Source organism: Eleutherodactylus coqui, chromosome 3 (genome assembly GCF_035609145.1).
Source record: "Eleutherodactylus coqui strain aEleCoq1 chromosome 3, aEleCoq1.hap1, whole genome shotgun sequence".
NCBI classification, from domain to species: Eukaryota; Metazoa; Chordata; class Amphibia; order Anura; family Eleutherodactylidae; genus Eleutherodactylus; species Eleutherodactylus coqui.
Window position 1 is genome coordinate 279,408,164 of NC_089839.1, and position 27,142 is coordinate 279,435,305.

Here is a 27,142-nt window from a genome sequence, read left to right on the forward strand (position 1 = left end):
AATTCTTGTAGCCCTAGATTAGTGTTCCCTGTGTTGCTATGGGAGTTGTTCTGTGAACCCAGCCATTGGTGTGCATGGGCCGGCAGCCAAGGAATTGGGTTCCGAGTAACCTGACCCCTGGCCACAATCAATCACCACTAAATAGCTCCCACATCCTCTGCCTTAGTAACAAATTATCCGATCGCTTAAATTGCCAACATGTACTAATTTTGATTTGTTGTTACAATTTACGAGCCTCCACATAAAAAATGGATGTACACTAAAAATCAATGGAATTGTAGTGTTATTAATTTAACGGATGTGATGGCGCCTCGCCGCTTCATTGTAATCCACACTGCAGTTTAACTCCTTTTATCCCCCCTCTATTCCTATCTCCAGATCACTGTGTCCACTATTATGACCTCCGGAACACTAAACAGCCGATCATGGTGTTTAAAGGGCATCGTAAAGCTGTCTCTTATGCCAAGTTCGTCAATGGGGAGGAGATCGTCTCTGCGTAAGTAACTTTTGCGTCTAGGAGGAAAAATAGACTTGAGTGCTCCATGTAGATTTATCCTCAGATGCTTCCCGCTGTCCTCGGATAAGATCCGGAAAGGTGAAATATTTCCATTACCGTACAAATAATGGTTGAGAATGACTGCCTGGTGTGCCGGGCTGCATTGTGTCTGTACGTTGCAGGCATCATCAGCAATTAATGGGCATAATGCCTTCGAGTGGCTTTCCGAGCGGCGAGGAGATCTCCATGGAGACCCGCCAAGTGTTTTCTGTACTTTTACACTGAAGTGCAGCAGCTTATTAACCAAGTGCTGGAGATGGCGGTCCAGTTGGTGCTAATTATGAACATACAGAACTTGCACAGCCCTGATGACTGAGGAGATCTCAAGCCCTGTCCTCAGGGGCCGCAAATTAAGCATTTTCTAACATAGCCATAGTTACTACGGTTGATCGAGAAAAACGATTGCATTACACGAGATGTCCTCTTCTCAGATAGTTAGAAACGTATTCAGACGTTTCTTGCTTGATTCCCTAACAGGCTTCCAAAAGTGACTACCGGAAAGGGCTACTATTTTAAGGGGGTTAACCCACCATAATCATTTATCATCTATCCACATAAAGGACTGAATTCTGGTGTCCGACTGCTGGGAACTCCAGGGTTCATGAGAATTTGAGGCGCTTGTGTTCCCTCTCTCCATTTTCTCCTATAGGGATGACGCAGATAGCTGAGCACTACCATTATGTCTCCATAGACTGTGAGTGGCGCTGTGGTCACATTTGCACACCACCACTCCATTCACCTGGTGACTTCTCCTGATCTCTAGAGTTCTCAGCAGTCATACTTCCAGCGATCAGTCACTTTCCATGTGGGTAGGTGATAAATGATTTTGGAGCGATAACCGCTTTCAGTTCTTGCAACGGTTGCACACGGGGTGCCTTCACACACAGCTGATTTTCCGCAGCGGACAATCCGTACCAAATCTTGCATAAAAAATATTCACACCATTACCTGTGGCTGAGCATTTTTCTAGCCACGGGCACAACATTGAAATTTGCAGTTACCCTTTAATATAGTTACCTTCATGTGTTCTATGTCATTAAGGAATTGAAGAAAGCACATTTTTGTAACCCTTTTGGACACTCAACACAGGAATAAACATTTCAAAAGGTTTCATGGTGAGGTGGACCATATGAGGAACCTGGAGCAGAGATAACACTCTGGCCTGGTGACCCTCTAGAACCAGCATAGAGACCATAAAACTTTCACATCCTTATCAGTGGACTAATTATGACCTCCTCTACTCATCCTGTTCTAGTATTAAGTGCAAATTAATCTCACCATGTCAGCCATTGAAAGGTATCATATCTACAACATTACTGTTGTTTCTCTTACTGAGAACAATCATTTTTCCCCTTTGTTTAACTCTCGCCCCTGTAGGGTATATCGACATTTTGTTTTCTACACTTGACAGATACGTGAAGAATATTGTTGGGTTCCTGCATGTGTGTATAATTTTGTGTCTTAGATTATCATGTTCACTTGTCTATACTGTTCCACATACAGTCCCTGCTCAGTCTCCTTTATTTTGTAGGTCCACGGACAGTCAGCTGAAGTTGTGGAACGTCACCAGACCACATTGCCTGCGCTCCTTCAAGGGTCACATCAATGAAAAGAATTTTGTTGGTTTGGCATCTAATGGAGATTATATTGCCTGTGGTCAGTATTGTCTTATTTGCTTTTATCACAGTGATCGCCGATTTTTATGATCTGATTGACTTTATTTGCACACTATTGTTTTTGATGATCTTGCATATGCAATTAAAGGGGTTGTCCAGGAAAAGCATAATATGTCATGGGGCGGAACAATTCATGTGCAGCCTGGAGTGGTAGGCAGGTGGGCTAACGTTGTACTGTTCTGAATAGTGTGTGGTCAGTCTCCACCCCTGGCTTCCCTCTGCTGTCGGTGTGCCATTAGGTTCTGTCCCTGCCTCCAGTCTACATATTAATTTTCCTGTGCACTGACAGCAGTGATTTTATACCTACCCTGGAAAACCCCTTTAACTAGGGATGTGCTTTCCCATAGCAGCAGTTTTAGGTAACTGCCACTAAAGTCACATGATTATATAAAAATAGGTTGTTTTTTTTTTTTTCCACCAAGTTCTTTAATCTCTTCCGGTCCCAGGACATGCGTGTTACATTCTGGGTGTGCAGCATTTGTGTGGAGCGGGTCAGGAACAGAGTCCGCTCCGACACAGTCGTTGTAAGCTGTCTTTAATAACTGGCACACAGTCACAACAGCTGCAGTCTGCGTTCATGCCAATCGCAGCTGTTATATCCCCTAATCAGGGTGCCTTCCAGATGTCATTGTAGCCGGGGCCCTTCTGAAGCCCCCAGAGATGCTTTGTATTTCCGCTCATTAAGATAGGCCTGTCGCCTGTTTTAATAGAATGCTGGCAGATAACACAATATACTGCAATACTAAGGTATTGCAGTATATGGTAGAAATAATCAAACAATCATAAGTCCAATACACAACGCCAGAATAATGGGGTTTTTTGTTCACTCTGTCTCCAAGAAAAAAAGTGTAATAAAAAGCTATAAAAAAAGTTGTGTGTACTCCAAAATAGTACAAGTAGAAACTACAAGACGTCCCGCAAATTATCCCCACGCGCAGCCACATCGACTGAAAGATTAAAAAAAATAGTATTGTCTGTCTGTAGATGACAAGAAGAAATTGCATTTATTTTTTTAGTTATGTCATTTTTGCTACAGTGTGAACGCTGAAACGCCAAGAAACAGCCCCTCCCCATTAAAGATGGCGGAATTGCATTTTTTCCATTTCACTCCACCTTGGACAGCTATGGTTGACAGAAAAACAAGAGTTTAGGATTTATTTATTTATTTTTTTTTTTTTTTTGTGGGGAGGAGAAACTGAAAATGACAAAAAATAAAAGGACAGGGGGGCTCCGTAATTAGGGGGTTAATGCTCCTACCTTCATCACTGCTTCTAAGACTAACCACTCATTCACGTGAGCACGTGCAGTTTCAGTCTGCAGAATAGTCAGCATTTTCACGGACTGCAGCTGAGCACATTCACTGGGTATTGCATGTATTTTGCATGCATATTCATGGTTTTCCACATGCGCAGAAAAAAAACCACAAGAAGGCGCACGGATTTCATGTGGGAGTATTTTCGTGATCCCTTGTGTGAATAAGGCCAACGTTTCCCAACCTGTGCTTGGCTGGAGGCTGACTGGTCAGACGTGGGCTGCTCATACAGCCATGGGAATGAAACCTACGGCTGGCTAAACTGAAATCCCTGCCGCTGCGCCATATTGGGGACTCTCTTCTATGACCAAGCTAAAAGAAATCAACCCTTTAATACCCAATCCATACACACATTTTTTGGCCAGACACCCCGGCGTAAACTGCTGATCGTTGTGGGTTATAGAAGCTGGATCCATGGCAATCAGCTGAAATCTGTCTTATAAGGCGTCATGTCTTTGAGGTGAACACTTTAACCTTGTATGAAAACATGAAAAAAAAAGTCAGCGTTTCTTGCTGATTTGTAGTCCAACATAGCGTTTTCTTCACATTATACAGCGCGACCAAGATGCCGATTCAGCTTTGGATATAAATTATGAGCGGACTGCCATGTGCATTACAAGTATGAAGTGCAGAGCCGCAGCTTTCCCCATTACCGGCATACATGTGACGTTTGTCCGTAGAGTGGAATATGTTCTTTCTCTTCCAGTGTCCCATTGTGATGCTTGTTTCGGGGTTGGTTCACTTTCAGGACTGATGATATATCTCTTTTTTTTTATAGGAAGTGAAAACAATTCCCTCTACCTGTACTATAAGGGTCTCTCGAAAACCCTTCTGACTTTCAAGTTTGACACTGTTAAGAGTGTGCTGGACAAGGACCGCAAAGAGGATGACACCAATGAGTTTGTGAGCGCTGTGTGCTGGAGGGCTCTTCCCGATGGGGTAAGACCAATCAATGTCAAGCCACTTCCAAAACTTCATTCCATCCATAAAAAAAAGTGAAGGAGTCAACTTTGTTGCAGATAATATGTACAGTAAATGACCCTAGGCAAGATGACAACCAACCGCACTCACGCCACAAGGCGTACCTAAAACCAGTGGGTTCCTCATAATGGAAAGATGTCTTGTTGGTCAGTCTTGAACAGGTTGTCCGGATACTAAAGATCATTTCCTTCATGGGTCCAGTTCTGCTGAGATAACAAAAGGACCTATGCTTGGGTGTTCACAGCCCTCAAGCTCCAACGCCGCCGCACCGCCGTCCTCTCGGCGATTGTTGTGTAGGGTGGCGTCACCGGATGTCACTTAACCGCTGCCACCAGTGCCATCGTTCTGAACTCCTGGCATCATTCTGCCCAGGATGTGAGCACTGATGCCAGGAAGTCAGAATGACAATGCTATGGCAGTTGGGTGACAGCAGGTGACGACCTCCTCCACCACAAACGCCAGGAGGACGATGGGGCTGAGGAAAGGTTTTTTGAGCACAGCTATAGCCATAGAGGAAATGTCTAGTAACTGGACAACCCCCTAATGGGAGGACCCTACCAAAGTGCCCCTAATATGATCGTGGGCTTGTGTGAGGATGACCTGGTGGGTAATGGGAGACACATTTTAGTGCACTTGATTCATGTGGGAACATTTTATAACAATAGCCCATAGACTGAGCTGCACCACTGAGAAATGTGATGACCTCGCATCACCTCGTTATACCTGGAACGTTGTCGTGAAGACCTCGTATGCATCCAAATGACTCCATACAATAATATCTGCATGTAACCTGATCTCTTCATAGTAGCTGTTGTGTGTATATGTAGGGACTAGAGGTGAGCGAGCATGCTCGGTTGAGGCAGATACTCGAGCGAGCATCGCTGTTCTCGAGTATCTGCATGCTCGTCCCAGCAAATGGGGGGGTGGGGTGGGCTGCGAGAGATTTCTCACTCTCCCTGCCCCCCCCCCCACCCGCTCGCTCAAGTATCTGCCTTAACCGAGCGTGCTCGCCCATCTCTAGTAGGGTTCAACGGTGCCCATAGCAGTCTAAAATACAGAAAAAAAAGCATACTCTCTTCTGCAATAGCCGCCTCCATCCTGCACTCTACTGTCTAATCCCACGAGAGACTACAACATTCTCACATGCCCTCTTAGCTAATCACTGGGTTCAGCGGTTGTGTGCCGTAGACGCCCAGTGATTGGCTGAGCAATGAACTGCATGTGACTATTGCAGTCTCCTTAGGGCTCGGACCGGAGTGGCGGCGCTGGACAAGAGAGGCCATTGGAAAGTGTGAGCCTTTTTCTTCATTTTACAGTTACCTGCCCCATTTCTTCTACGCCACTTTGTAGCATTTTGTCGATCGGCTATCTGCTGGGCATGTAAGGTGGCAGATTCATGTAGCAGACCTTTGTTCTACTAGTTACACCACAAAACACCAAAACCGAATCGCATTCTTACTGCTTTTGAAAGCAAAATAAAGTCAGCAAGCGAATCTCTCCGGTATGAAGCGCTGAATGAGGTTCCGAACAATCGCTGAGAAGCTTTCAGAAGTTCTTTTGAGAATCCATCTTCTTAGACCTCCTCACCGCTGAACTTCAGTAAATGCATAACTGACTCCACCGCGTCTAGAAAAAAAGATATTGTTTTGCCGTCCCGCTCTTCGCCGGCGTTGACCTTCAATGCATTCTTACCGCAGACTCTTGTATAAATAGAAGGGCTCAAAGAACTCCGTTAAACAAATGAAACAAACGCAATGAGAATTGTGCTACCCGCTAAGTCCGTTCCCATCACCGCATTGAATTTAGATCAGTTTCAGGTAATAGATGCTGAGCGAGATTCTTGTTTAGTAGGACTTTTTTTTTTTTTTTTTGTTCCTAGCTCCGGCGCTTCCAATAGCTTAAAAACAATACAAAAGGTGTTCGTGCACAAAGCCGAATATGACTCTGCATATTAATTTCTCTTCTCCGACCCTTCTACTCGTTAGGATAAAGCGGAGCAAATTGCTGGCTGTTTGTCTGAAAGAGTTCATTACTGCAGATAAGGCAATTGAGAAGAGGAGGAAGGAAAAAAGGAGGGGGGAGGGGGAGGCGATGCAACTACTAGAAGTACCAAAGAAGTAATATCAGCACTGCAATCAACCAGTAGATCCAGATAAAGAAACTGCAAGCAGAAAATTAGCTTAGGTAAAGGTTAATGCAACTGTAAGCTGGTGGAGAGAGAAAACGCTCACGCAGGCATTGGCTAATGAATCCAGCCTTTTTTTTCGAACATGTACGAAACCTTGAAAAGTGGTTGCAGGGGGAAAATAACTTGCTGCTCAGCCGTGGTGGCATGTTACGTATGTGTGTGAAAGGAGATTTATGAATGCAACATAGATATGATACATACATATAGATAGAAAAAGCCCTTTTTGTGCATTTGGTCTGTCTGTCTGTTTAGTTTAGAATGCCAATGCTATGATACACAGCATTTGCCCTCACCAACCCCGCTCATTGGCTATAGTCCATTTGCACCAGCTGTTTACCTTTTGACCAGCAGTACCTCTTTGTCCGGCCTTCAATAGGACAGCAAGGCACAACATATATGAAATCTGTTAAAGGGTCTGCCCACTTTGGACAATCCCTTACGTTAGGGTGACTTTACGCTGTCCGAAAAAAATTGCTCAAGCGAGTGATGAGAGAAGCAAAGGCCAGCAAAAACTCACTGAGAGATCAGGTTACAGCCGCTACCTATAGAAGGGTATGAAGAGGCAAAAAAGTAGGAGGAAGCTACTGCAGAGTTAGAGCAAAGCATAGAGACGCACACAGACACTGCTGCTAAAGGCTTTAGTAAGTGTTTTAGATCACCCCAGTGCTTTATTCAGAGCTGTACTGCTGTATAATGTCCTCCATGCTTCTGAGGATGAGCTACAGAGAGATAGGAAAGCAGGATCTCCAGGAAACAAAAATCACATAGATGGAGCCTGGTGAGGAAAAAATGGTGATAAATACAGGCTACAAGTCATGTAATGAGCAGATCTGGGTATTCCTCACATACACGCGAGGCAGCTCTCCCCATAGTGACAGGTGTTCTTCAACATTTTGATGACGGTCTACAAGTTGTGGATTGATGTATAATGGAAGACGTACTACAGGGTCAGTCACTACATCTACCTTGAGGCTCCTGGGTAAGGGTTTTTATATTTGGGGCACACATTTCCTTCTCCAGTCCTCTCTGGACCAAGAATGGTGGGCTATTTGGCCGTATGAACCATCACTAGGGTGGATGATCTTGAGTTTGGCTCCCCTGCACTCCTTATATATAATGAGATTTGATTTATTCTCTCCTGATACTGTAGCGTTGTGTTTATGTGCTCCATATTTCATAGATATTAAGACGTACATGGTGAAAACTCTTGATTAGCGCGATCTGCAGAGTAGTCGGGTGAGAGCCGGGTCACACTTCCATCATTCTTTTTTGTCTTCACCGGTTAAACTTTTCACCTTGCTACTTCAAACGCCCCCTTTTTTTATTCCTTCGTATCACAAAGCAAGATAAAGCCTTTCATGTACCACAATCCTTATACACGAGCGATCTAAAGGAATACACACTAAATGCTAGAATTGCAATGTCTTAGCCGACTGGATTTGGAAAGCGCTCAAAAGTTCCTTTTAAAGTTAATTTATAGCAAAACAGGCAAGGGGGAAATAAGAGGTGATTTATTAGTAATCAGCGTTGTGGTCCCCAGCAGGGATATCTGCCGGCTAGCGGTTGACATTTACAGAAGAACAGAGTCTGCAGACTTGTGTTGCTGCTCCGCCAGACCTTGTAGAAGCGGTTTGAAGCCAGGTAGAGGCATCTCATGTTGCAGACGTCTACATTTTCTTCTGTCTCTGTGAAGTTGATCTATTTATTGTGAGTGTAGGATGTCAAAAACAAAAGACAGAGTGATACTCGCTCGAATAACAGTAGCCAGGACAGATTGTATCCACTGGAAATCATGAAACATTCTGATGAATGACCGTAAGCAGCCACTATCAGAGATCACGCCGATCACAGCTGTTAACCATTTAAAGGCCCGACAATAGTAGGGAACTTCCTCTTGTTTCTCAAATGGTCCCCCTACAAGGAGATCACAGGGTGCCGTTCGGTGTCAGGGTAGCCTGGGGTCTTGTGAAGGCCTCCAGGGCTGGCATGTATTTCTGCCTATTAAGCCGTACCTGTGGCAGGGCTTAATAAAATGCCTATAATAATATATACTGCAGTACTGAAGCGTTGCAGTACATTCTATAAGCGAGTAGATGATCGCTTATGGGAACTTAAAAAAAAAAAAGTAAAAAAGATTTTATTTTTGAAAAGTAATACAACAAAAAATATATAAATTAGGTATCCTAGTAATCATACTGACCCACAGAATAAAGTTAACCTCTTGTTTTTGCTTTACCATGTGCGCTGTAAAAAGAGGACCACCCTTCCTTAAAAAATTTCTAAGTGGGGCGAAATGGAAAAAAAATGCGATTTTTGCCTTATTTATTTTTTTTAACGTTTTTTAGTACATTAAATGGTACCGTTAAAAAAAAAAAAAAAAAATACAACTTGCCCCACAAAAGCAAGCCCTAATATAGTTATGCTGTTGAAAAAAAAGGTTGTTTTTTTTGTAAGGAGGCAGGAAAAGCAAAATAAAACCAAATTAGCTGTATCGTTAACGGGTTAACATCCTAATGAGCTTTGGTTCCGGCCCTCTTTAAAGGGATTGTCCAGTTGTAAACTACTGTATATATGACATATCCTTAGAATAGGCTATCACATAGTAGACCAGCGATGTTCCACCAACCAGGACCCCTTATGATCAGCCTAATCGCTGGGCTGGTACACTCGTACTCTGTTGATTTCTGCAAGACCCCTACAGCTCCGCTCCCACTGCAGTGGCCGGGCTTGGTATTACAACGCTCCTATTCCCTTCAATGGGCCCTTTTACCTGTAATACTAAACCTCGCCAGTGCACTGCAAACGGAGCTGACTGCTTGCTGCAGAAATCCGCTTAGTGTAGGAGCACATCGACCCAGCGGACAGCTAATTGGTCGGGGTCCGTAGCCAGGAACCCCTGTTAATCTACTATTGCTGGCCTATCTGAAGGATAGGTCATTAACAGTCAGCAACCTCTTTTATATACTATAGCTTTAATTAATGCACTAACTACTGTTGTTAACGATAGCCCATCATACATGTTAAAGGGGTTAACAGTCAGGCCTACAGAACTCCTTGGAACATGAGCAGCTACCGGATAATTATGACTTTGCTCATATCGATAGAAACAATAGAATCAGGCGGAAGGTAGCAATTAATTCAACTGAACCAGAATGTATGCAGGCGCCACCCGCACTTGTTAATATTACATCGGTACCCAGCAGAAGCGCTCCAAGATGCTACATAGTCTAATTATTTATGTATGTTCTGTCCCTATCAATATGTTTGTGAGGGTCTGTAGGGAGCCGGGGCTGCAGCTCTACTATTCTGCGTCTCCTTGAATGTGAATAGGTGAAGCTGCCAGTAAACAAGTCATGCTGGTCCTGATGAATGTGATCCCCCTAGCACACCGACATACTAATGATCTGTGCCGCTCCCAGCACCAAGGACATTTCCATAAAGCCACATTTTTATCAACTAGTTAACATTAATGTAACTGAGAAAGGAAGGGAAAAGTTTGCCTGACACTGGTGACAACTTCTAGGGCTTCATATGAAACCGGTATTGTGGTACTCCTGCTTATACATTATTTAGCATCTGCTGCAATACTTCTGTCTGTTGGCTCGGTTGTGGGGGAAATAGTCCTAGATCTGCTCCTGTGTTAGACCTGATCGGGGACACTGCTTGCAGGAACCACCACCTGCCAAGGAACCGTGCACGCTATGGCGTAGGGCCATGGCAGGGATAGGAGCAAGCTCTAAAAACTACGCCGCTGTCATCTCCTTGGATCGTACGGGAAGAAGCACTCAGGCGGAATTACATACGGCGGAATTGTTGCAGGTTTTCCCTGCTGAACTCCCCACCAGAAATCTGCATGAATGTGCGGTGCAGTCAAGAATGGCGTTTGCACCCGAAGAGTTAAATTAATCTTAAAGTAACTTTCTGGTCCCAGACCAGCTGAGATGGCGGCAGCGTTCCTTGGAGTACCTGATGTCGTGCATTAGTAGTCTAAAAGTACCTTTTAAAGTTACCTGTGATACCTTGTAGCTCAGCAACTCCGACAGGTGAACGATTTATTCCTCAGTGCCCCGTCGGCGGCCACTCCTACATGGGGCGACTATCTCCTGAATTCGCTGTTTTCAACAGTTATTAGGGCAAAGCTACCTTAATATACTCTGCTTGATTGGCCAGTCCTAGTCACATGAGCACACCGGTCAGAGTAGCATACAGTGTCTTAGACTACCAATGCATACTATACCTCAGGTAATCGGATAAGTGGGGCGGCCATATTGGTTTGTCCAGAAATCGGAGGGTACCGCCAAATCCCTCTCGTGGCTATAGATCTTAGATCTGAGATAGCCCTGTTGCTAGAAATCCAGCACCTTAGACCTTCAGAAATAACCAAGCTGTGCTTGGGGCTCATTCACACGGGGGTATTTCTGGTCCGTATTACGGACAGCATAAGCTCAGTTGACGTGAATTGGGGTGTTCAATCATGTTTTTATGCTCGTATCTTACGCACGTGAAAAGAAAAAACAGCAGCATGTCCTACTTGATCCGTATTACGGACAAAAGACGCCCATGAAAGTCTATGGGAGTAACGCAGAAACAGCATAGCTCGCTGTGCTGCACTTAAGCCTCATTTACACGCAAAGATGATCACTCAAAATTCATTCAAAAGATAGGGAGAGTGACCGTTTGAGCGATCATTTTGCCTAAGCTGCTAATGGGCACTAATGCCCATTAGTAGCTTATTAGCTTCATTTGTATGTAAATGAGGCTCCCTTAGCTGTATGCAGATAACGGCAGGTGGTCTGTTATCTGCATACAGCCCCTTTGTTCTGTCCTGGTACTGCAAGCTGAATACAATGCAATCAGCTGCTTCTGTGGAGAATCACAGTATGTGGTCCCTATCCGCGCTCAGTCTGAACAATGGATTTTAAACTCAACAAAAAATCAGCATTTAGACAAAAAGCAAACGATGGTAGCATTTACACGCAACGATTATCGCTCAAATGCCATAGTTTGAGCGATAATTGTTACATGCAAATGAGGCTTAAGACTAGCTCCACATGGGCAAGCGTGATATGGAGCCGTGAATCTCCATATGAAAGCCCCGTGGATGGAGAGGTGTTTTCTTGTGAAAACAGCCTTGCATCACTTTGGGGAAGCAAGGAATCCCGAGGATCGCGGAGTTATGCTATTGCTGCTGCCACCACCCCATTGAAAGCAATGGAACTGCGATGCGAGATCATGCAGCTAGATAGAACATGCTTTGTTTCCTGCATCGCGGTGCCATACGGGAAAACTTCTCTCGTGTTTAACCTTATTCAAAAGAATGGGGTTCATATTTGTGCGTCTCACAGCGCACAAATCCTGCACGATATTCTTGGCCATGTGAAACCAGCCTAACCCAGGGGCTTCGGAAGCCGCGTAGCTCCCTGTGCTGCGCTGTTTGGGTAACTCCCATTGGCTTCCATGGGAGTTACAGAAACTGGGTCGCTCACCCAAGCTTGGTTCTTTCCATCATCCCAACCACTCCGTAATCACTGGTGTTCCAATGGCAGCCATATTTGACCAAGATGGGAGTGTTCCTTTAAAGGGGTTGTCCCGCGAAAGCAAGTGGGGGTATACACTTCTGTATGGCCATATTAATGCACTTTGTAATATACATCGTGCATTAAATATGAGCCATACAGAAGTTATTCACTTACCTGTTCCGTTGCTAGCGTCCTCGTCTCCATGGTGCCGTCTAATTTCAGCGTCTAATCGCTCGATTAGACGCGCTTGCGCAGTCCGGTCTTCTCCCTTCTGAATGGGGCCGCTCGTGCCGGAGAGCTGGTCCTCGTAGCTCCGCCCTGTCACGTGTGCCGATTCCAGCCAATCAGGAGGCTGGAATCGGCAATGGAACGCACAGAGCCCACGGTACACCATGGGAGAAGACCTGCGGTCCACCGTGGGTGAAGATCCCGGTGGCCATCTTCGCAAGGTAAGTAAGAAGTCACCGGAGCGCGGGGATTCAGGTAAGTACTATCCGTTTTGGTTTTTTTTTTAAACCCCTGCATCGGGTTTGTCTCGCGCCGAACGGGGGGGCTATTGAAAAAAAAAAAAAACCCGTTTCGGCGTGGGACAACCCCTTTAAGTGTTACTGCAACTACACTTTATAGCTAGCAGTTGGATGACCTCCTAGCAAAGCCTTTACTACCTTCCATTTTCCCTCTATTGTTATACTAGTTTGTTTTTTCTATATGTACAAATGGAATACATTGTTCCTGCGCCGGGATCACAGATCATTACCCAAGGATCAGCTCCAGTGTGCTCATGCTATACTAATGGTATTATGCATGTAGACAAATCCATGGGATTGGCATAGACCAATATCGCTAGATTTCACTTTGTTTTGTTGTTACAGCTCAGAACATTAAGCCGATTATTATAATTGGGGCTGTTAAGAAAAGATGATCACATCTGTTTTCAGCAAATGTTGGTTCTGCAGCTACAAGGTATTGAACATCACAGCGTGATGAGAATGAGCGGCTGCATTGTGTTCTATACTTTGAAGCACAGACTTATTGACCAACTCCGAGTGTAGCCGTTACATGTTCCAGGACTGGAGAAACCAAGATGGCCGCACCAGCTTCACTGAATTCTCGATGCACACTGTGTATTAGTATGCATCACTAGGCTAGGACACTACTCTCTCTCTCTGATTGACCAGCGCTGCCCACATGATCATCGCTGACTAGTCAGATCAGCCTGTAATGTCTTAGACTACAGAAGCGTACAGCGTGTATCACATAATCGGAGAAGCAGTTGAGCCATCTTTGTTTCTCCAGGCCTGGAGGGTTGCTTCAAAGCAGTTGTCCACTTACTGGACAACATGCCCCCTGTGCTAAAATAAAAGGAGCCGTACTTACCTGTTCCCTGGTGCCGCACTGTAGCCAAGCAGAAGCTGCAGGCGCATCCTCCTGGACTCCTGGCATTGGGGCGCTCGGGATGTGAAGGCCAATGCCGGGAAAACAAATGGTGATGCTGCAGCCGTAAGTCACCTGGTGACATGTAACATAGTATGTAGGGCCAAAGAAGAGACACATGTCCATCCAGTTCAGCGCATTACCCCCCAATGCTGTTCCAGAGGAAGGCAAAAAAAAAAAAAACAATGGGGTAGAAGCCATTTCCCGTTTAAGGGGAAAAAAAAGTCCTTCTTTACTCCAATCTGACAATCAGGATAATCCCTGGATCACAGACCCTTCTGACATTATGAATGATTTTAACATATAATATTGTATCGCTTAAGAAAGGAGTCCAGACCCCTCTTGTACTCTACCCATTCCATTTATTACTTTAGTTGCCCTCATAAGTCCTTCTTGAGTAACGGTGCCCAAAACTGTCCACAATATTCCATGTGTGGTTTGACTAGTGACTTGTAAAGAGTAGGAACAATGTTCTCCTCATGTTCCCCTAGACCTCTTTTAATGCACCCCATGATCCTGTTTGCCTTGGTAGCAGCTGCCTGATACTGGTTGTTTCGGTTTAGTTTACAGTTAACTAAACACCCCCTCATTTGCCACTTTTCTGCCCCCAACTTATCCAGATTCTCTTGCAATCTCCTTGTGTTAATTTCTTTACATAGTTTTGTCATCTGCAAATATTGCTATTTTACTGCACAATCCTTCTACCAGGTGATTAATAAATGGATTAGAAAGAATAGGGCCCAAAACTGACCCCTGTTGTACCACACTAGTAACGGTGACTTAATCAGAGTATGTACAATTTATAACCCCTCTCTGCTTTCTATCACTGACCAGTTACCCACTTACACACATTCTCGCCCAGACCAAGCATTCTCAATTTATGAGACACGCCAGATCCAGTGACTCCCCGATCCAGTCTAGAGCTTACCACCTCATAGAAGCTGATCAGATTGGTTTGATAGAAGTGACCCCTTATAAACCCGTGCTGATACGGAGTTATACAGCTATTTTCCTTGAGGTCCTCCAGGATGGCATCTCTTAGAAACCCTTCAAACATTTTACCCACAATAGAAGTCAGACTTGCCGGCCTGTAGTTTCCTGGTTCACTGGTGCCAATCCAGTGGAACAGACCCCGTCTCCATTGAGTCCTTAAATATAAGAAACCACGGTGTGTCGTGATCTGGCGCAGCAAACGCCAGCACCACAGCGGGGCTGCAGCACGGTGGCAGGAAATAGGTAAGTAGTGCTCCTCTCGTTTTAGCACAGAAGACAGTAAAGGGGCATCTTGTCCAGTAACTGGACAACCCCTTTAAGCAAAGAAGAAAATACCTGCCATTCTAAGTTCGGAATGTAGTACTTTTTTTGTGAGGTCTTTTTATATCCTGTTCAGCTGTTTCTACTTTAACGTTGCATGTGATGAGGCATGCAATGCGGATGTATCTCCGCAGAACTAGGCACATTTTCCGTTCGGCACCTCCATTTCAATGGGGCTTATGGAAATAGCCGAGCACTTTGTACTTGGCAATGAGAATGAGAGAAGGAACACTGCTCATACGCAACCGCGGATCCATTCAATCTCCTCCTTACTGCATGGGTAAAAAATGGGTAAAAACTTGACAATGCCCAGTCTCCAGAATACCTCTTTTCCAAAATAAAGTAATGTACTGCTTGTTGATGAAAGACTTGGAGTAACCAGTGACTTGAGTCTGTCAGGTTCCCATTTACACTATTCTGGCCATCAAAAGCAGAAGAAACCTGACAGAAGTTAGAAGGGGGAAAAGTGTAAAAGTTATCAAACTTTATTTTTTGTTCCATCATGGTAATCCATTCTGTCTCCTATTATTTAGCAAGAAAAGCCTTTCCTTCACACTAATGATCTTTACTTCTCACAATATGGCTATTCCGCAGCGAGACGGCTCCTTGTGTCAGACAACAAGAATGAAATATGTATGTGGAATGGGAAACCTCCCCTTACATTGGGTGTAGTCTAATTCAGTCAACGAACTCTAATGAGCTCCATAGTGTACGCATTACTGATCAATGGCTGGCAGCCGCCCCGAACTCCTACTTCAGCTGTGATTGATTTTATCTTTATTGCATTGGAATATTGCTCCCCCGTACAACCTCCTCCTCGTCTCCCACGGTGTAGAGAGAACTTCGCCAGGTCTCCTCAGCCGTTCAGGTTGAAGTTGCGTTGCTACTTGATATTTTTCAACCGTACTAAAAATATCTTGAAATGGCCGCTGACAACTACAACACCTACGCAAGTGAGAAACGCAACGCACAAACACCGAGCCAAAGCTACATTCAGCTAGATTAACCCCTTGTTAACTATTCTAGACCCGTAAAATAGAAATTTACATTGAAAAGTATCATTGTTGTAGGCTGCCTGTCCACGAGCGTTGCCATATTCCATGGTGGATCTCTGCCGCAGGAGCCACCACCGGGCAGCTGGAGCCAGCTGACGGATCTCCGCGGTGAGCCTATCCGACAGATAGGCTCACCACAGAGAATCGCAGCATGCCGCGATTTGCCATCCACGAGCCAAGAATCGCTATGGTTGTCCGCTCGTGGACAGGGGGGCTGCGCTTTCAATAGTTCACTGCGTTACCCGTGGACAGGAGCCCTAACAATGTACAGATCTGTGACATGGTAAGCTGAAGGTTAAAGGGTTTTCCAGCCACATATAAAATTGATGCCTATCCTCAGGTTCGGCCATCAATATCTGAGCGGTGGGGGTCCGCCACTCAGGAGTCCTGGCCATGAGCTGATGGAAGGGGCCGCAGCACTCATTCACCTTAATGGGACTGACCTGTAGTACCCACAAAGTGTTGTTTTTTTTCCCCCCCATTTCAATCCACTTAGAAGTTTTTTTTTAAGTTTTTCAGTATATTTTATGGGGCATTAAATAGTACCACTGATTTAAAAATGTAACTCGTCCCTCGAAAACAAGCCGAAGACGGCTACGTTGGCAGAAAAATAAGTTATGATTTGTTGAAAGTGGGATGGAGAAACCAAAAAATGGGGCGGAGAGGGGCGATTGGCTGCGTCCTTAAGGGGTTAAAGATAAACTGTGTAATGATAATCAAATACCGCCAATGCAAGCAGCAGCAGGGCATTGTACAGAATCGCCGCCCCGATGTGCGATTTAACCATTATCCTTTACAGCAGTTAATCCCAGAAACAAGCAGAGGTCAATTCTCTGACGTATGGCTACATTTTGTGGTGGCTTGTATCTATCGAAAACGATTGGGCTGCTTGCTGATGGTGTCCACATAGCTGCCAGAAACCTTTAGACCGGCTCCACACAACCCGATTCCTATTGTGGAATCCACGATCGGCGTCCGCGCGGAGGATCCACAGCAAATCGCACACTTTGAAAGGCGTGTAAAATCGGTTTTTTGCTCACAATCACTTATAGGAACTGCGTGAGCGATGGAAAAATGGCGACATGCTCTATCTTGCTGCGGACTCCGCACGGATGGCCTACACTGAAGTCAATGGAGGCCGTCCAACCTACAGCCCATGCGCAGTTAACATTGTGTATAGGCCACAGGTACCTTGTCATCACTGAGCATTGGAAATACAACTATTGAAGAAAAATATACTGCACGACGGCGAGCCGCCGCGGTCATACGCAATGCAGAAACCACAGATACGCGGGGTCACTGGCCGGAATCCAACCCGGTCATGTGAAGCTGGCCTTAAGCTGACCATAAATAGTCATTTATATTTGTTAGCCCTCGTCCAGCAGGCTTCTGACCCCAGTAACTCCTGTAGCAAGAAGCGTATACTTTCATCTATACTCTCCATCCACTCGCTTATACCTGCTTTACATCACTCCTTATAACTCGCCTGACAATAATAAGCCTTTAGCTCACGGTTTCTTCGAGCCTCCCGAAGCCTCACACAAGCCCTGACAGCCTCTAATAGCTGTTCTCAGGGTTTTAGTCCGTCTCTGCTTTTATCTAGATGGGGACATTTATAATTATCTAATGGCTTATGTAATTTACCTGTCCCGCATTTAGTAGGCCTCTCGTCTGATAACTCCGCTTTATGATATGGGGCGCATTAGTCTAAGGCAGACCATTGCTAATTTCAATACATCCTGGAGGAAGCGGTTAACGCTCCCCCCACCACCCCCCACTTTCTTCCTCCGACGGATATTGAAGGTTGCCGAAGTGCCGTTGTCCGTCTTTTTTATGGCTGGCACCTGGAGAGCGTGATTAACGGCACGGTGTAATTTATTTATCAGAAGATCGCAAGACAACAGGAGAAGCAGAGGAGATACAATGTTAAAGATGTGCTTTGGCATGAAGGTGGCTGAGCAGGGCATGGCTACATTATGACATCCCGGTCCAAACCCATATATATTGCTAAGTGATGTGGGATGAGGCAAGGTAGAACTTTGAAGACACTTCTTGGCATTCGAGCGCGAGAAGATAAAATGCGTTGGCAGCACAGAAAGCTTTTAGATCACACACATAGAGCATCCAAGTCAACGGGGATGTGTTATTAAAGATGTTCTTTGGCAGAATAAGCAACATTAAGGTGGCTAAAGAGCTCCTCGAAATGCCTTCACACCGTTCAGAATAGATGGGGAAGTGACTTGTAACTGGCACAACCTTAATGACTCAATGTAATAAATCCTAATAACTAGTGTGCGGAGCCCTGCGAAGTGCGTAGGTCCTTTCAAGTACACTGGGGCCGTAAATAAATACGATGTAGTGCTAATCCTAGAAGCCGGTGTACTTCTGATACTAAGCCTAGGTGTGTGCAGGGACTAGACCGACGCTTAACCCGTCCCTCCGCATACTGCCACTGGGAAACGTTAGGGGAGGCGCGGTTGCTGACCCAATGGCTTTTCCAGTGGAGGCTTTCAATCCGGAGGCATAACACACTTGCTGGTGGTTATGATGCTGCTATCTGTAAGCAGTAGGGCCCTCTTCTGGTAGTTTAGTATTGGACATGGCACCAACTCTTGCAGGGTAATGGTTGCTCATTTCTGGTAAGGTTTTCCTCCCATTTCGAAGGCCATATGATTTAGTGTTTAGTAGGCACGTTGTGTGCCGTTCTTGCGATAAACACTTGTGCATATGATGATTGTCTTTACACCTTTGAAAACTAAGGCCGCCTGCACACGAGTAGGTCTGATTCCGCATGTGGGATCCCCCAGTGGAATCTGACCCCGCGCCCGGTCGGTTACCCCCGTGTAACTGTCCCTGCAGTCGTCCTATCTGTGCCGGCCGGCACGAATGCGCAGTACAGATTATGCCATGCGGTCACTAGGTGTTGACGCGGATTCTGCGACCTTTCCACAATGATGTTTGCAGAAAGGCCGCAGGTCTGACGGCTGCCATTGACTTCAATAGAAGCCGTACGCATGTATTCCGTTTTGAAATAGAGTATGCTGAAATTTGTTGAATTGAAAGTGAATGGGGCGCTTGCACATCCATTGCTGCATGCAGTCTCCTCTTTATTGCGGGGGGTGCAGGAGGAGAAGGGGGGGGCGGGGTACAGGACCCCTGATTGAGATTGGTGAGGGTATCTGCCGTGAGACCACCACTGATCAGCAAGTTGCCCCCTATCATATTGATAAGGGAATAACTTATAATTCTGCTACAAGCCCTTTCAATGAGTTGGAGTTCTGTCAGTTTCCGTCTCAGACATTATTTTGCCCGTGTGAATAAGCCCTAAAAGCAAACCGTTGTTCAAACGATAACTCCCTTCAATACCTGTTCCAAGCAACTCTTCGGATGATGGTTGTCCAGTGTAAAGCCACCCTTAACTTTGAGGAACAGTAGGATGTTATATGCCCCGCGGCCGCCCTATCCGATGTGGTTTATGGGATATAGGTGCAGTGTATGTATTGTGGGAGCAGATAGACGAGAGACGGTCCTGATGGCAGGCTGCGTACTAGAAGGGTGGATTCACACTAGCGCTTAATCTCGGTTTGGATTCCTGTCTCTGTTCCGTTTTTTTTTTTTTGAGCAGAGAGATTAAATTAAATGGATCTGTTTTTACCACCATTGATTTCAGTGGGGTTTGTAACAACTGAAAGCTTTCCATTTGCTTCCATTTAACAAATACGGCCGTCTGCAGCGCCATTTGTTCCATTTAGCAAAAAGTACCGTAACGGAACAGAAGCAACTGGAAAGCTTTCAGTTTTTAAAGACCCGTGCAGAAAACAGATCTGTTTGATTTCTTTGTTTTGGACTGAGAGGCAGAATTAAAATAAACAGAGAGATGGGAAGCCCAAAAGTAGATGAAACGCTAGTGTGACTCCACCCTGACGGACAGACTATCACTTGTATTCTGCTGATGGTGTCTGGTCAGCAGCCTCTCTACTATTGCACAACGTAGGTTGCGGTAATAGATGTAGAAAATAAAACGCACCAAAATACAATTCTCTAATATCCTATTTAAAGAGCCTAGTAATAGCGCAATGCGCCACACAGCTCTGCTGCATGCACGTCGCACACACAGCTCTGCTACATACATTGTTCATTCCATTCAGCAGGGATCAGAAGCAAGACAGCACTGGAGATGAAGGACCTGTGAGGACATCTCCATCATGCTCCGCCCTTGATCGCATGACAGTTATGCCCTGTTTTTCCGCGATCTCATAGACTTTAATGGGCAGTTTCGCTCCAACATAGGACATGCTGTAATTTTTTTCACGCTTGTCAAACATATGCTTAAAAAAAAAAACACACACACACGTCTGAATAAGTCATGTGATCAGGGGCGGAGCACGCAAGTCAGTCACAAACTCACGGACAGACGGGTTGTTGTTAGTAGTTTGATGGAGCTTCTCTTGATTCTGAGTTTCCAGGTGCACTAGAATTATTGGTCTGATGTCATTGTATCACAGCTGTCACACACAATATATAACCATGCACAATGTATCGGTTTATGGAAGCTGACTGACTCGTCGTGTGCCGGTGAAGTGTCGGCCCACGCTATGAGGCTTCCTATAGTAATGTTCTGGAGATCTCTGTCTGGTTCTGTGCAGCCCCCAGAGCCGGATCGTTCCCCTCCAAACACGCTGTTCCCCAATACACTTGTGGAGTTAGAAGAACCATGCAGGTCAGTGCGCCAACAAGAAGTAGAGGATGGAAGTTGGGTTGTACCTAATGATGCGTTAGTAATGAGTAGTTTCTCCTCTCTCACTTTTGTTCAACGTTTCTTCGCTGCCTGTTGCGTCACATGCTTATTATCCGTTGTAGACGTAAGCCATACCATCAGCGCTCCACCAAGAGAACGTTTCCATATGTTTGTACCACCATATTGGTATCGTGGCTGAAGTTTGCTTTGTTGTGATGCAGTTATAGGAAATGTCCCAGAAGCCATTGTGGAAGAAATGTAGAGGATGTGGCATGCAACAGTACAGTAGAACAATACAACTGTGTCCGTGCGGAGAGGCAGTAGAAGACACCTCACTTATCTTTCCAAGAGGGTTTTAGATGACCGCCAAAGAGGCCACAACATTAGAGGTCAATTTGATTGGCTTTAAAGTGGCCGACCTGGGTAGGGCTGTGGGCAGATCTGTGCCCCCACCTTTGAGTTGCTGATTAGAGTGGTGTAGCCCAGAATCTAAGATGGCGCCTGTTATTCGGGCCCAGAAGCGCCAATCAGGGCATTTAAATACCGCTGTAAAAAAAAAATGGCAGTGGCATGCAAAGGGTTAACAGCCACAGTCGGTGTGAACGCTGATCACAGCTTTTGTCGGCAAGTGTTGGCTGTCAAAAACAACCGCCATGTATGGAGCGCGATCGGATTCTGCGCCATACAAATCCCGCCTGGGAGTGAACATGTATGCCTCTTAGGGTTATGGGGTTAATCCTGTTTCTCTGTGATAACTCCTTGTGGTCCCAATGCTGTACCCCGTGTGCAAATGACCTCACTTCCTGTCTCATTCTGTTAGGGCAGTGTTCCCCAACTCCAGTCCTCGGACCGCCAACAGGTCATGTTTTCAGGATTTCCTCAGTGTTGCACAGGTGATGTAATGATTGTTGGTGCCTCAGACATTGCCACAGGTGTTCTTACTACAGGATATCCTGAAAACATGACCTGTTGGTGGTCCTTGAGGACTGGAGTTGGGGACCCCTGTGTTAGGAGACTAGATCCTGTGGTGGTTACAGGGAGAACAGAGTGGGCAGAAAGCTCCACCCTTGAAAACTTGTATCCTTAAGAACTGCGACAAGCGTTTACTTTCTTCCCCACGTCTGACTTCTCTGCAGTCGCTCCACTATGATCAGGAAGAGAATTTTACTTTTTCGAAAAGAATGTCAAAGATGAAAAATGATTAGTACCATGAAGGAAGGCAGTTACCTCGTTAGAGAAGTCACTAGATTATATTGTTCTCTGTTCTTAACTAATTTGGGCTTTACACACTGCAGGGGGTGATGTTTTTTTTCTGATTCTCTAACCCCTGATAAGCATCTTCTGTGTAAGAATTTAAGCAGAGCCCACTTCACTAGGTGTACTGCGCTTATAGAAGTTCTATGTTAATGTGTGAAGATATTGGATTCCTTACAGTCACATTTTTTGAAACCTGTTCAGGTACTTTATCTAGTCTTATCTGCTGAGACTTGTAGTTTCATCACAGCCGGCGACCAACAGATGAAATCACTGCTGTAATAACTAGCAGCCCTTGCGTGTTCTGTGATTGAACAAAATGTACATTATTAAAAATTTAATATCCACAACATGCTATATTGGCGTTACGATTATACCCTTGAATGGGTGAAGCTTTTAGCCAGTGATGAATACGTTCTGATGAATGCCGCCTGCATAATTGAGTAGCCAGTTTCTTGGGTAATGGTGCTGTATGATGTATTAGAATACAGGTTTGTCTACCAGCAATGGCGGCAGCCAATAGGGTTACATGGTCCATGCTGTATGTATTATGTATTAACGGCACGCACGGAACGTCTCGTCATTTAAATCAGGTTTTTATATTTTAGAAGAAAAAACTTGAAATCTTCCAGTTTTCACTCTGGCCACTACAGCCAATTGTCCTATGCTTGTTTTCTGCAGCTCAGTTGTCAGCTTGGCTGTTTAGAATAGCGTAGGATAAGCAGAATGAATTGGACTGAGCTGGAATAGCGGGCACGGACCCGGTACAGGAAACCCCTTCAGTTGTAAAAATGTCAGTGTGCTTTCCTATATGTTGGTTTGATGCAGTTTTACTGACCATTCATAAGCCATTTCCAGCCCTGAAATGTGCAGCATTTTTACTTAGTATATATGCGTGTTTGGTGTATATGCAACTTTTTGTGCATGTTTTTAGTTTGTTTGTTTTTTTTCATTTGTACAAAAAAAAAGTCACCCTTTTTTTTTCTACACGGTCTACTTTCAACATATGTACAAACACAATATATAAACGTGCAACTGCGTATTTGGTGCGTTTTTACGCGATTTCGTAGATTGTAATGGGCAATTTACGAACCAAAATAGGACATGCTGTGTTTTTTATTGTTGCTTTTCTTTTTCCCCTATGCGCGTAAAGTACACTTCTGAATACCCTAATCCAAATCAATGGGGTTTATGTTATCCGTACTCCACAATACACTTTTATGAGTTCACATAGGCAAATGCAATTTCGCTTTCCGAAATCCACAGTATTTTTACTACATGTATATATGCATGTTTGGGGCGTATGTGGGTTTTATTTATTTATTTTTTTTTTTGCCTGCGTCTTGTATTCCCTTTTTTTTTTAAATGCGTGCGTAAAAAAAGCCACCATTTGGTATTGCTAATTTTTCCTGTCTCCTGCAAACGTGTGTAAAAGCAAAGTGAATAGGCATGCAACTACCAGATTTGCTCTGTTTTTACGCATTCTCATGGGCAGTTTTTGGGCAGTTTCGGTCCAAAATAGCACTTGCTGTAATTTTTTTCACGTTTGTCAAACACACTTTAAAAAAGAACACACGTCTGAATACCTCCATGCAAATCAATGGGGTTTAGGCTGTTTTTATTGCACGCTGTAGGAGTACAGTGTACAGAATGGCCTGCAGAGGGTGACAGACAGCCATTCTAATACCTGAGAGAAAGGGAACACCTGTGGGTGTGGCCGGAACTACTTAAAAAGATCAGTTCTTACCACACTCAAAGGGAGAAAGCTGACTGCTAGTCAGAGAGGCTGTAGGAGCAGCCATCAGGACTGGGAGCCTGAGGCCCGATGTGGACCAGTTTGGGCCCGTTACCTGTCTGATAGAGGAGGACGCCCTGGGTGGGGTTAGTGACTGAGACCCTGTGGGTTGTGAACGCTGGACATTACGTGCTGTTGCATCTTTCACGTTTGCTCTGGAGTGTTTGTACACGTGAGGTGTCCATCCGCGAGTAACCCCGACATGCCATGACACGTAAAAACGTAATATGGTCCGAAAATACGCCTGCTTTAAATGACTCCTAAGCCGAAATAAAATCTCATATATACTTGCCTTCATTTATTACTCAATGCTGCCATTGGCTGAAGAATCTGCAGCACCCGGGAACGCAGCCTCATCGCGGTTTACCAGCCCTTTAAGCAAATAGTCTGGTTTATGGTAGAGACGCATCTCAAAGAGCTTTACAGGTGCAGTTAATTAATTGCCTTTATTGGCTTTGTGCTCGGCGTTCTGCGCTGTGACGTCACGCGTTTCCTGAAACGGCTGGCCCCGAGCCTTTTGGATCTGACCCGTGGAACATAAGCAAGCGCTCGTCTCTGCTCTCCACACGTGTTTGCTGCTGCGCTCCACTAGGAACATGATGACCTGGAATCCACATAACCCTGCGAAAGCTGAAAATCACCCCCACAAAGTGCCAACTAAACAGCGTGTTTCTTGACAAGCTTCAGCAAGTATTGTTACATGAAAAGAAGAAAAATCCATGCCAATTCCCAGTGACTAGCGGCTTCTTATCCATTCCTCCCATATAAAAACCTTCCTGCTGGGCTCTACACAAAGTGACTTAGAAGTGAGTGGGAGCGGGGGGGGTGTACAGCCGCACAGGTTATCATATATAAAGTTGGGGAAGAACTTGAGATGAGATGACTTTACCCTGTAAACTTCAGAGGAGATATGTAAGATGAGGCTGGTAAAATATACCAAGGCTTGGCTATAAATATAGGCACACAGAGATGAGTTTGTCATTTTATGCATTTTTCCAATTTTTTTTTTATCCTGTTTTTCATGCAAAGTTTTTTTTATGCTGATTTTGTGTTTTGCGCTTTTCTGTATGAAGCGTATGAGTTTATTGAAACTGCTGGGATGTATACAGTATAAACACTGTATTTCAGAAGGTATTTTACATCCTGTACTTAAAGGGCCACTCGGGTGAATTCATTCTTCATTCATTATGTAACTAGCCCACCAGTATTTAGAAGTCGGCTAGTGTGATTTTGCTGAGTTAGTTCTTTTTTACCCGGAGTTCTTCTCATGGTCATGTAATCTCAATTCTGACCAGCTCAGATCTACTTAGGTTTATGTCTTCAGTTTTTAGGTAGTTTCTAAGTTTGTGTGATGCTGTTACATGATCCCCAGCACAGACATTGCCTAGAGGGGGACACAGGCACTCCGACCACAGTTACTGATGATTATCACACAGATATAATGAGGGAGATCATAGCTCATCCTCCTGACTGCATACTTAGAGGCTGCAGCTCAGGGGTCCCCAACTCCAGTCCTCAGGGACCACCAACAGGTCATGTTTTCAGGATATCCTATGGTAAGAAGATCTGTGGCAATGTCTGACGCACTGACCATAATTACATCACCTGTGCAACACTGAGGAAATCCTGAAAACCTGATCTGTTGGAGGTCCCTGAGGACTGGAGTTGGGGAACACTGCTGTAGCTTATTTAGGTGACTATAGAAGGTGATGATTAAACTGCCCACTCAGCAGGCAGAAATGGTGCGGCCTCTAGCTAAGGATGTGTTGATGCATCTTGGGATTGATGTGGAAGTGAAAGCAAAATTTTCACCATCAAAATGGTGCGTGATCAGCATCAGACAAGGGGCTGCACTGCATGGAAGTAGCTGGAATATACAGGAGAGACCCCTAGATTGTGCCAGGCAGTCAAGTGAGGAGAAAGGGAGAAAATGTGTTTTCACCATAGTAGCCCTTTTAATATTCAGGGTTGCCAATAATAATGCCCACAGCTCTATGTGTTCCATAGGACTGCGGATTATAATTAGTGTTGTAGAAGTAGCGTTATCTAATGTTGACCCATGCTGTAAAAACTGCTGTATATGCATGATGAAGATTGCTATTCTGCCGCTTGTATGAAGAAGCTACTTGCCTGTAAAATATATAGTATACCCGACAGAGGGAAAGAAGTTCTAATAAGTTATATAATGTGTCCATTTAAAGTACATTTCCTGTTGGAGGTCTCAGCAATCGCTTTACATGTGTTCTCTTCAGGCATATGAATGCTATTATAGGGGTCCCCCTTAAAGAATCAGAATAGAGCTCCCACTCTCTTTGAAACACTTTAAACCCTTTCCAATCCACTGTCTGACCTCTGAAGACATTATGATTTAAGGCTGTACAGCTCCGATGTTGGCAGACGTCCGTCGGGGTTCTCTTACTGTATATTGCCAGCCTCTCTGCTGTCGGAGTCTGTCCAACATGTCACCTCATGCAGTACTGGCTTTAGCCAGCACGTAGCGCTGTTGTATAACAGCAGAAAGAGTAAGCCCCCTAGGAAAACCAGGATACAAATTGGATTGGAAAGGGTTAAAGGAGTTTTTCAGGATTTAAGTATTGCTGACCTATCCTTAGGATAGGAAATGAATCAGATGATTTGAGTCTGACTCACAGCGCCCCCACTGGTCAGCTGTTTGAAGGGTCCAGCACCGTTGCCTCTTCTTTATATACTAGGCACAGCACTATTTTGTAGTGTCGGTGCCTGACCGTGTAGCTCAATATCATTCCAGTTTTTTTGGTGCAGTTCCTCCTATAGACACCTGTAAAGGTAAAACAAAAATTTAACCCTTTCCAATCCACTGTCTGACGTCTGAAGACACTATGATTTAAGGCTGTACAGCTCAGAACCCCGACGGACGTCTTCCAACATCTCTTACTGTATATTGCCAGCCTCTCTGCTGTCAGAGCCTATCTAACGTGTCACCTCATGCAGTACCGGCTTTAGCCAGCAGATAGCTCCGTTGTATAACGGCAGAAAAAGAGTAAGCCCCCTAGGAAAACCAGGATAAAAATTGGATTGGAAAGGGTTAAGGCTGGGACAACATATAATGAAAATGCACATTTCTCCTCTGTGTAGTGTGATTTTAATGTCCTAAAGCCCCGTTCACAGGACTGCAGTAAGGAACTGCATGGAGCCAGACCACAAAGTAAGGAGTGGGCCTTTAGGCTTATCTGTACTCGATTAGTGGTGAGCCTTGCTCCCTGATACCGGCGGGTATGGCTGAACCCTTGCGGTTATCCGGCCCGGTCGCCGACTCTGCTGAGCATTTTTAATTCCTCGCT

At 44.9% G+C, this 27,142-nt stretch overlaps 1 protein-coding gene and 1 non-coding gene across 2 annotated transcripts in view; both read left to right on the forward strand.

The window, feature by feature from the left end:
* COP1 (COP1 E3 ubiquitin ligase) overlaps positions 1 to 27,142 on the forward strand; it is a 180,669-nt gene that overhangs the window by 132,465 nt on the left and 21,062 nt on the right. The window contains exons 16-18 of the mRNA XM_066597491.1: positions 379 to 496; positions 2,088 to 2,212; positions 4,323 to 4,483. Of these exons, the coding sequence (XP_066453588.1) occupies positions 379 to 496; positions 2,088 to 2,212; positions 4,323 to 4,483 (404 nt within the window). The remainder of the gene's footprint in view (positions 1 to 378; positions 497 to 2,087; positions 2,213 to 4,322; positions 4,484 to 27,142) is intronic.
* Positions 20,581 to 20,714, forward strand: LOC136622686 (small Cajal body-specific RNA 3). Its single transcript, XR_010791878.1, has one exon. It is a non-coding gene; the product is annotated as a small Cajal body-specific RNA 3 (non-coding RNA).